The sequence below is a fragment of the Alosa sapidissima genome, chromosome 14 (genome assembly GCF_018492685.1).
Source record: "Alosa sapidissima isolate fAloSap1 chromosome 14, fAloSap1.pri, whole genome shotgun sequence".
Lineage (NCBI taxonomy): Eukaryota > Metazoa > Chordata > Actinopteri > Clupeiformes > Clupeidae > Alosa > Alosa sapidissima.
Window position 1 is genome coordinate 11,415,497 of NC_055970.1, and position 11,294 is coordinate 11,426,790.

Genomic DNA, 11,294 nt, shown 5'->3' on the forward strand with positions numbered 1-11,294 from the left:
GTGTGTGTGTGTGTGTGTGTGTGTGTGTGTGTGTGTTTGTGTGTGTGGGGTGGGGTGGGGGGTGCTGTGTGTGTGTGTGTGGGGGGGGGGGGGTGACTGTAGGGTCAGCTGATGCACAAAGAGAGGTGGAGAGGAAGTGGAGGCTGCGTGTTGGGCTGTGCTGCATGAGAGACAGGGCTGGTGCTCGAGCAGGAAGTGCCTCAAGGGGCAGAGCTCCCCTTTCCCGAGTCCTCTGTGTGATTGTGAAGGGCCAGTGGAATGGAATAATGTGCCATCGGTCCGCACATGAAGGACACACACTCACACAGATCTGATCACGGTAACACAGCGAAGCCACAACTGGCTTTGGGATAGCTCATTTTGTCACATTCAAAATATGTACATTCCAGTTCTCTACAGTTAAGTATATGACTGCACGTACCCGCTCTCCAATCACTGTTTGGTCTCCTTGTGGTAGAGAGTCAAAGTCTGGCTGCAGCGAACACGCATCAACTACATCTCTGTACCTGGAGAAAGACATTCAAAACCCATGAAATCCAGACATCTATCAAATAGTTAAAATATGGAAGTGCTTATCTTCCCTCTCCACAGGAAAGGGAGTTTGCCAAAGCTCCTGACCTCTATGTGAGGATTTGTCATGCTTGATGATTCCTTAAAGGAGACACAATCAAGTCACAAGCCCAGGCCAATGTGGCAGGGCCTTCCTCTTTGCTCCGAGACTGGGAACTACAGTAATTGCTCGGCGAGGACCGTTAGAGTGGGGTGAAATCTGTGCGGTTACGTAACGGCCCTGCAGATACGCCGCACCGGCCCGCACTCATTTAGCCCTTTAATGCATTCTCAAAGACAGGCCATTAGCCATGGGCCAGACAGGACCTCAAATGGACTCAGGATTTTAGGAGAGATGTTTTTTTTATGTTTTTTTTTTCTCTCAGATGTACACACCTTCCTAGCCTCAAGCTACATACTGTATACTGTAAAAACACAAAGAGAGAGAGAGACAGAGAGAAAGAGAGAGAGAGAGAGAGAGAGAGAGAGAGAGAGAGAGAGAGAGAGAGAGAGAGAGAGAGAGAGAGAGAGAGAGAGAAAATAGAGAGTGATAGAGACTGGGAGCAAGTCAGGCTACAAGCCAGACACTGGATACATTCAAGAAGAGAAACATGTCCTTGATAAATGTGGAATTCAACTATGTGTATTTGTAAACAATGACTATGTGTGTGTCCTGGGTCACATGTTGTAAAATGCTCTGATTAGAGGACAATAGCTCCATGCTATGATCTCCATATCTGTGTGTATGAGCATTGAGACACAGCCTGGGGTTGGTGATGCCTTTACCTTGTCTGGTTAGGGGCCGTTTCAAACAGAATGTTCTCCTCCACCGTGGTGTTGAGCAGCCAGGGTCTCTGAGAAGCAAAGGCCACCGGGCCTCTCTTCCTGTGACGCACACACAGACCCACAGTGTTACACATGCTATATGGAGAGTTTAGGAACTCACATAAGAAGTCCCTTGACCCCCCAGCCTGACATTACTGTATTATCTATAAACATTATGAGGTGAGCAGACAGTACTTTGGTGGTTTTCCCCCTGCTGTATGGTTTTCAGGGCTGAAAAGAGAAAAACAATGGTATTTATTTTTTTAAAACTTGTTCTCATATGCTTTAGGTATAAACTATAATATTATGCATATTTAAATGCGTATAGTTCCTGTAAACGTGTTTAGAAATGCCTTGTATCGTTTAGAAAACTATTCCTGAAAGACTAGTACACTGTGTGGTACTGAATTGTGGAGTTAGACCATTAAACAGAACATCATCATTTCCAGTGTTCCATCTCTTTGATTGGTCCTTAAAGAGATATTTGTGATGTAATAGGTTACAATCAACTTGTCAATGTTTTTATTCATGCAGATTTTTCTGAATGACAAAGGACACCCTTTTGTGCGATGTGACAAACTCAAAACACATTTATTTTTGGCTTACAGGGACTAAGCATAAACATATCCTTGGAGAAAGTATTAGAACAGTGGACAGTGTGATTTTGTTTACTGCTTATGTGTTACATCACAAACACAAACCTCTCCTCGCTGTCCTCCTGTTTGCGTTGACTGGAAAGGCAACAACAGGGACACAAGATTAAAACCATTATTGTTGTTTTGCAAGCCAGATTACATAGCAGAGATTTTCACAACCGGACAGCTCTTCATAGCCAACATTCACTGTCAATACAGACTATAGTAGCAGACACTACTTTAATTAAAACATATCCAACCAGTTTCCAGCATATGGACTAAGCCTAGTTCTAGATTAAAAGCTTTATTTCAATAGAGATTTTCATTGAAGTCTAGGACTAGGCTAATTCTTGTATGTTAAACTGGCCCATGATATGCTGTAGAACTGGTTTACATTCAATAATTTTAATTTAATTCCAAAAAAACCCTGCTGGCATATAACGTCTTCTTCTTTCGCCCACTCACCTGTTCCACGAGACACTACCTGAGATCATCTGCATCTCTCCCAGAGCGGCCAGTAGCAGAGAGGACTTCCCACAGCCGACCTGCCCCACCACCATCGTCAACTGACCTGAGAGAGAAAGAGAGAGAGAGAGAGAGAGAGACAACACACACACACACACACACACACACACACACACACACAGTCAGTCAGACTTAGAGAACTCTGAATACAAACTAAAATGTCAACAGAGTCATTGCTGTGATAGATAACGGGAGCTCTCCTCACCAAATGGAACCCTGATGTCAATGTTGGACAAGGTGGGGGTCCCCTGTGTCCAGGTGAAATAGCCATTTATGATCTATAAAGACAAAACAGAGAATCATGCTGATTGAGTATTAATGTATGGAAACAGGAAAAGAAAGGTGATATGTGTTTTCTCCATAACACCTCATTTGAAGATAGGACACATTACTTTCAGAAAGAAAAGGCATACTGTGGGTGGGGTTTGCAAATAGTAGAAAAATGGAAAGCTGTTCTCTGAGAACACTTTACTGCTGCCTACAGGTTCACCTCCCAGACGGCTTCTTAAAAAACGTATTCATTACATGACGTCTTAGAATGTCTCTGAGACTGCTGCCTTACAGACGCTAGCCCACTTAACCCCCTTCTTCCTGTTGTAAAAATAGTGACCAACTGAAATGAATGATACCCGCAAGGGTCCTCAGTAATGCCTTATTGAAATGAGACACCTAAACGTTTTTGACCAAGGACCTTTGCACTGTATAAGAGGTGTCTAAGTAATGCCTGACTAAAGTGATACTCCTGGGAGTGTTTGGCAGCTTTGCACTGGCTGAGAATTCCAAGCCCTCTCATGCTATGTTACACGGCTGCCATCATGCAGCAGTATTCTCAGAGAAAAAAATGATCCAGATGCACTTTGAATCATCCTAATCTCTCCCCCGTGTGGACTAAGTGGTGAATCCCACTTGATCATCAGTTGAACTTTTTATATTGTTTTTTTTTTTCACTGCCCATTGAGCAACATACAAAATCTCTGGCAGAGTAACCATTCAGGAGCGGTACTGCCCACTTTACCTTAATGCAGACATTGTTATCGTGGTCAACAGGCGCCTCTTCCTCTGGACTCTTCTTGGCCGGGGCGTTGTTCTGATCTTTCTTTGCGCTGCGCTTGCGGTTCAGCAGGTTTTTGGCCTGGAGCTGACACAGGTACTGAGGAAGAGGGAGTCGTGTCAGATGAACAGAGAACCCAACGATCACTCTCATTACAAAACGAGCAGAGGATGAGAAGAGAGCTAGGTGCTGTGTACTCACTACTGACTTGATGTTGTTTTGGTTACTGGTAGTGGATTTGGTTGGAGTGGTGGGTTTTGGCTCTGGCTCTGTTTCGATCTCTTCACCACAGAAGAATTCACTGAGTTTCTGAACACTGAGAAAGACAGGAAAGCTGAGACTCATCCCCACACTGGATGGCAGTCACGAGAGAATGTTTGAATTATGTTCCAGAATTATGTTCATGTCCAGATGAAGAGTCTTGGTAAGTTAAGAAGTGATCATCACTGCATGACACGTTATGTCAGAGTGAAAATTTATGGTGTTGCTAGACACCAGAAATAACCCCTAAACCCAACCTAATTCCTGTCAACGGGTCAGAGCTTCATAATACATTAAATCACTGTACAGTGGACTTGTACTTGTATCTGAAAAAGCCTTTTCACAGCGAAATTATCATAACATTTTTAATCAACATAACATAAAGGACCAAACATTGATTTGATTGAATTGATCTGAGATGTGACATACTCAATATTTTTTCCAGATTATTGCTTTTTTAACTTTATGGTTGCTTGGAAATATGAAAACCACATGGTAGTGGTGTTCGTGCCAAATGAGGGCAGCTGCTTCACTCACACACACACACACACACACACACACACACACACACACACACACACACACACACACACACACACACACACACACACACACACACACAGACACACCAGTGTGTCTCTTTGATTAGTATTTTTATCCCAAATGAGAATAAACAAGAGCAGTTTAATTTCATTGCCCTTTGACATCTTAGGTTAATTATCCCCTTTTCGGTGATCAAAAACATCTCAAGTAAGACAGCTGACTACCTGACCAGGGCTTTGACTGTAGAGCGCAAGACACTGGACAGCAGGAAGAGGGGTGTGACCAGGATGTGGAAGAGGGACAGGGAGGCAAACGCCACGTCAGGAGACAGCTCGCTGTTGGCCGAGATGTAGACGTGGACCAAAAATGTCTTCAGGAGAGAAGAGCAATATTGGATATTTATTGGTAAAGAAGGACACTAAATAAAATCATTACATACATTATACTGTATGCATTATTATGCATATTAGTTCATATAGACTGTGTGTTTCTACTTACTGTGAGAACTGCAACAATTGGAATAGCTGCATTCAGGAAAACTGAAAAAAAAGGTAATGTTGAAAATGTATATTTTAACATACATCATCTGCGGGAGGAGTTCCATTGTGCAATAATATAGCTGTAGAAAGAAGCGTATATTTGTCAGATGCTTAAAGAGATAGCCATGCAGGCCTCCTGGGGACTTGGTGAAGCAGAGACGGGATAAGACAGGGGTCTCAAACACCCGGCCCGCGGGCCAAATCCGGCCCGCGTCCTGCCCAATTCCGGCCCGCGACGAATGACAAAATAATAATGTAATCCGGCCCTTGAGGCTATTAATTGCGACAAACAACGATACTGATTAAAATAGACGATAGATCCAGGTACGGTGACAAATCTCATTTGTAGGCCTACTCTGCTCCACTATGTGCAAGACATCCAGAGCTTGATTCAAACCCAAAATCGTATTACACGCGAGAAACACAAAGACGTGCATTTGTAATGACGCGGAAGCGATGCAGGCCATAGTGTTGCAGAAATTGAAGCAGAAATTAAGCAGAAATAGCCAGGCCTACACCAAATGTTGAAAAACGTTCACGTGTGATGAAGTCTTAGGTAAACTATGTTATTCACCTATTCTAATTCTGAAGGAGAATATCCTTTTGGAGATTATGATCGATCGTCTATGACAGTGATATTCACGGTGCGTCTGTGAATGGAGGTGCGTGTATACAACGGTGTCCACTAAGCATACCATGCTTGTTTCGACCCTCTGCCCAACATAGCTTGGAGGTTGCAGTGGTAATCGTGATGATAGTGTCCGTAATGGATGTGGTACAGACATCAGGGCTAGTAGAAATAGGGCTCTAAAGAACTACAAAGTCACCCGCAATATGATGCGAACTTCTGGTTACTGCAGATTACCCGCGATAGGAACTGTTTGACCAGAATACTTTATTGTAGGCCTACATTGTAGTATTCTATTACTAAACCACAACATCTTAGGTGTTGGTATACATCTTAGGTGTTTTTCTGTTAATTTGTTATGTGGGTAATATGAAAAAAGGAAAGTAAACCTGCTTAAATATGTTCATCCAGTATTTACTGAAAGGTGCATAATTTGAGGTGCTTGCCATCCAGTGACAAATTAGATGGGTAAAATTACCCCCTTCATAAACTTTTGTTTTACTCAAAGATTTTTACATTTACAGTATAACTTTATCTCTGACCACTTTCAAGCCATGGCCTTTTAAATTTTTAAAATCCAATGGTGTTGCTTTCTTAACCCTGATGCCTAGTTTGCCAGATTTAAAAACGTTATGAGAGGAATATTTTTATTTGGTGTGAAACACACACACATACCTGTTTTTTATGTTTTTCATTTATTTTATAATTTGCATTAATATTTATTTTATCATTATTTTATTTATAAGCTAAGGTTGCTAGCACAGGTGTCTAAAACTAGATAAAAACACTTGCACTTTCTGTTTGCAGTTTTGTGTGGTATTTGAAAAAAAGAACATTGCATTTTCAGCCGGCCCTCCAATCAGATGACGTTGGCAGAATTGGCCCCCAGCTCATTTGAGTTTGAGACCCCTGGGATAAGAGGTCTGAGAAGCAGACGCCTGGCCTGGAGTAATTAATTAACATGAGGCTTACTGGACACCGAGGTGTAGAGGGCGAAGTGCCTGAGGCTGGTCAGCTCCTTGGCGCGCATCTCCTCGATGCCCTTCCTGAAGATGTGCTCCCATGCGTACAGCTTCAGCAGCTTGATGCCTCGGAGCAGCTCATTGGTCCTCTTCAGGCGCTCGCTGGTGTGCTCCTGACAGAGCCAAGACATGCGCTTTAGTCTGCTCTCATTTTACAGTCTTTTAAAAAAGTGACTTGCATTCGTTTACACTATTCTGTCATACAGAGCTGGGGATCTACCCTCAAACAAACATAAAAAATATTCTGCAACTCCCCAGAGAGGTCATGTCCAAGCACATTTCCAAACACATTTACTGATATATAATATATTAGTTCAGAGTCCAATTCACATTTGCATGCATATGCATAAGCTATGCCCGAGAAGTGCTACATTGTATGTGTAAACAACATGTCCAGGGTGCATATGCATGAGTGTCCTAGACTCAGAGGTGAAAAAACTCTGTCAGAAAGTACAGGTCATTTTTGTTCCAATCATTCTCTAAACCAGCTTATTCTAACGAGTTAACCACTCTACTCACAAAGGTGCTCTTCTGTGCCCGAGAGAGCTGGGTGGCCAGCAGATACTGCACAGGGGCCAGTAGCATGATGACCGTGGCCCCTATCAGCGCACTGACCCCCAGGAGGTAGTACAGCATGAACACGCCGATGACCACCTGCAATGTGGAGGAGATGTCAAACACCGCTTACACACTCATCTACAATCCAGCATTCATCTACAATTCAGCACTCATCTACAAACTCATCTACAATTCAGCAATCATCTACAATCCAGCACTCATCTACAATTCAGCATTCATCTACAATCCAGCATTAATCTACAATTCAGCATTCATCTACAATTCAGCATTCATCTACAATCCAGCACTCATCTACAATCCAGCACTCATCTACAATTCAGCATTCATCTACAATTCAGCACTCATCCTTTATGTCTTTCATCATATGTGAGAAGCAACGGAGGGGGAGGGGTGCTGTTGGTTTGTTGTGATGAACATAATTAATTTAAACAGACTCAGTCCCTGCCTCAGTCGTTGCAAGCGCCTCTTGATTTATTAATAACCCACTATGTGGATACTGTTTTTAGAATTGATTTAGATTAAGTGTTATTTAGTATACCGGTAATTTGTATTTTAGTATATTTAGTATATTCTTTATCTTCTACTGTCCTTATTGCTTAGTTGTGTTTTTTATAGGGCTGTCAAAATAACTGATTAATTTCAATTAATTAATTTGAGAAAAAATAACTGATTAAAAAAAATAGTGCAGATTAATCGATTCTGTATGACCTTTGACCCCGAGTTCTAGTCAGTAAAAATTAGACTGTAAAATGAAGGAGAGAAGAAAACGTGATGCCTGGATCATTGATTGGAACATTTACTTTTAAAAAACGGCCTGATGGTGTTGATAAAAATAAAGTGTTGAAAATAAAGTCCTCTGTAATGTCTGACATTGAGGGGAGTGTTAATTTATTTTTACTGTGTCCCCTAGGTCATATCTGTGGCCTGAAATGCCTTGTATGTGAAAAAAAAACTTCTTCCCGAAGCACTTTTGAATTTATTTCCTCAGCATATTAGGTCATATCATAGATTATTATGACAATTATTTGAAGAGTGAAAATAATAATAAAAGAGTTTTTGAAGTTAATGTCACAAATGCTGATTATTCAATGATTCATTTGAATTTAAATATTTAAAATACTTTCACAGCAAAAATTATATATGCGATTAATTTAGATTAATTAATCACAGAGTATGTAATTAATTAGATTATTATTTTAATCGATTGACAGCCCTAGTTTTTTATATTACATACTTTTAATTACTTTTTTCTGCTGTAAGTGAATGTGTAATTTAAAGCATTTAAAAGAATTCCTATACTGTAAATATGTATTACAGTTGTATTATATTTAACAGACATTCTTATCCAAACATGTGAGAAACGGGACAGTACAAAAGTCCAGCAGTATGGGTGCTCCTGGGAATCAGATGTGTGTAAAAGCATCCACTAATGTTACAGCACTATAATGTGGTGTAATCAGAATGGCTGATATCTTACTTGAACTGGCATGGCACACAGATTGGGGCAGAGGAAGAAGAACCACATTAGCTGGTTGGAGTCTATAGCAACCAAGTTACTGATCTGTCCCAAAGTCATGTCTCCCATTGACAAGTTGGACGTGCAGAGACGCATAATCTTGGTGTAGATTTTTGCCTGTAGAGGGGGGAGCAATAGTCAGTTATAGAAATGTAGAAATAAAGCACCAGCACACAGATATAAGCTATTTCAAATTTATTTCTATTTATTTTGATTATGTTAAGTACACAGTATAGCAAATGGTTAGATTAGGGTTCCCAATATATAGGGAAATACCTGCATGGCTCCTCTAAGTTTAATTCCTGTTTCTATAGCGACATAGTAGGACGCCTGTAGGAAGGTTCTCTGCAGAATCAGGGCCAGGAACAGCAGGACAGCCAAGACGTACGCATTGGCCAGAAACGCCTGGGAGGAGATGAAGTGGACGCCCAGCAGTTTGACCTTTGACACAGGCAACAGAAGAGAAGAGCTGAACACGGGCAAACCCTCACATTCTGCTGTCAACAATCAACATGCACAGCTGTTATATCAGTCCTGTATCTAGAAACATCTGCCCTTTCAACACAGTGTTTCATCCTCCCCCATAGTGTTTCAACACTCTGTGATGTTTGCCATGAATGTCCTGATGCTTATCGCCTGATGGACACAGTGGAGTCCCATATGTTGGCTGCATGCTCAAGCACCCTCGCTCTCTCACTCTGTCACTTCTGGTTGCTTCTGGATGATCAGGCTGCGAGAATCTACTGTGGCACAATCCGCCTGAACGCGTCACGTGATGACTCTTACATTTGTCCGCATTGTTCAGTCACAGCCCCCACGCCTGTAGAGTGTGATGTGGTGGAGTCGCCTGTAGAGTGTGATGTGGTGGAGTCGGCGCTTACGCCCCGCACCTGTAGAGTGTGATGTGGTGGAGTCGCCTGTAGAGTGTGATGTGGTGGAGTCGGCTGTAGAGTGTGATGTGGTGGAGTCGGCGCTTACGCCCCGCACCTGTAGAGTGTGATGTGGTGGAGTCGCCTGTAGAGTGTGATGTGGTGGAGTCGGCTGTAGAGTGTGATGTGGTAGAGTCGGCGCTTACGGGATGCGGGATGGTATGGTTCTCTCGGCTTATGTGGTGGACGATGCCCGAGATGCACAGGGGCCCGGCGAAGCCCAGCAGGTCGGCCATGAAGCGGAAGGTGATGCTGAGGAGCAGGGACTTCCCAAAAGCCAGCTGCATGGCCCTCCAGATCCACTGGGGCCCACGGGGCAGAGGAGCGCCCTCTTTCTGTGTGGAGGAGAAAAGACTGGCTGTCACATTCTCCTTTCTCTTCGTTCCTTCCTTGGGTACCCCATGTTTGTCCTGCATTTTATAAGGGTCACATGTATTTACTTTGTCTGCCATGTGTTCCTATGTTTATTCATCCAATTGCCCTAGTTCCTCTCGGAGGCTCTGTTCATGCCCCTCTATTTATTGCCTGGTGTGTCTCATTTCCTTACCACCTCTTTCTTGTGATCTTGTTAAGCCCTGTACATTTCAACCCGGGGTTTTGTGCAGTTCTTGTTAGTTAGATTTGTCCGTTTTTGTCTTTATTCTACCTGTGAATCTTCATGCTGATTTGCTGATCTTATCCTATCACTTATGTTCTCAATAAGATTTCTCAGAGTATTTCTGAGCTTCGTATGTTGAGTGTTGTGCATTCTCAACATACATTTGAGAGAAAGCGTAAGACAGAGAGTATTACAAGCTTTAGCTTTGGTTCTGGTGCAGCTGGTGGTCACCACCAGATTAATCACAATGAGGCGAGGGTGAAGCTCTCTGGCTGATCAGTGTAATGTTGTGTGTGTGTGTGTGTGTGTGTGTGTTTGTGTGTGTGTGTGTGTGTGTGTGTGTGTGTGTGTGTGTGTGTGTGTGTGTGTGTGTGTGTGTGTGTTTATGTGTGAGTGTGTTCTAAGAATCAAATTAGTCCCTCATCATTTAGGTTTCAGCACACAAAACAGCGTAACACAACGGTGCACAACACAACTTGCACTGCACTTCTTCCTACTGCATCTCCTCACACAATGGTAACAACTTAACAACTTCAACCCAAGTATACTGTGTATGGGAAATAATGAATAACTCTACTCAACAACATGTTTCCTTATCATATAATTATCCACTGGCTTTTTAATTGTGCATTCAAAGCAATACACAGCTATTAATAAAATGTCTCAATGCATAACGTTTTGGGGAGATAGGGTGATCAGTTAGAAAGTGTAAAAGCTTGAATGGACTGAATGTGTAAATTCCCACTTTGAGGCATGCAATCTGACACACTCAGCTTGTACAACGTGCTTAGCAGCAGAACTGCGTCTGCCTTTGCGCCTTGATTGAATACCGTAGTAAGAGTTTATAATCCCTGGTGACATCTCTGAGAGATGGGATCCCCTAAGAGATCACAGTTAGACAGGGTGAGTAAATGGCATAGCACTTTCAGGCTATTTTTAGTTAATACTATTCACGTGGATCCAACAATAAGATGATGATGATGATGATGATAGCAACAGGACAATAGAGGATATAAACTGCTTGAAACAAATGCTGCACTGTTGTTGCTGCCTAGTCAACAAATTTACATAGTGTAAAATACCGCCCACTTTTA

General features: G+C 42.3%; 1 protein-coding gene across 1 annotated transcript in view; it reads right to left on the reverse strand.

Moving 5' to 3' along the window:
- The window catches only part of LOC121681502 (ATP-binding cassette sub-family C member 8-like), a 34,145-nt gene that overhangs the window by 13,903 nt on the left and 8,948 nt on the right, over window positions 1-11,294 (reverse strand). Inside the window, exons 7-21 of the mRNA XM_042061263.1 lie at window positions 9,749-9,937; window positions 8,950-9,114; window positions 8,635-8,790; window positions 7,098-7,232; window positions 6,529-6,691; window positions 4,888-4,928; window positions 4,614-4,759; window positions 3,787-3,901; window positions 3,550-3,684; window positions 2,740-2,812; window positions 2,475-2,580; window positions 2,076-2,105; window positions 1,570-1,605; window positions 1,336-1,434; window positions 422-506 (exon numbers count right to left, since the gene is read on the reverse strand). Coding sequence (XP_041917197.1) covers window positions 422-506; window positions 1,336-1,434; window positions 1,570-1,605; window positions 2,076-2,105; window positions 2,475-2,580; window positions 2,740-2,812; window positions 3,550-3,684; window positions 3,787-3,901; window positions 4,614-4,759; window positions 4,888-4,928; window positions 6,529-6,691; window positions 7,098-7,232; window positions 8,635-8,790; window positions 8,950-9,114; window positions 9,749-9,937 — 1,674 coding nt within the window. The remainder of the gene's footprint in view (window positions 1-421; window positions 507-1,335; window positions 1,435-1,569; window positions 1,606-2,075; window positions 2,106-2,474; window positions 2,581-2,739; window positions 2,813-3,549; window positions 3,685-3,786; window positions 3,902-4,613; window positions 4,760-4,887; window positions 4,929-6,528; window positions 6,692-7,097; window positions 7,233-8,634; window positions 8,791-8,949; window positions 9,115-9,748; window positions 9,938-11,294) is intronic.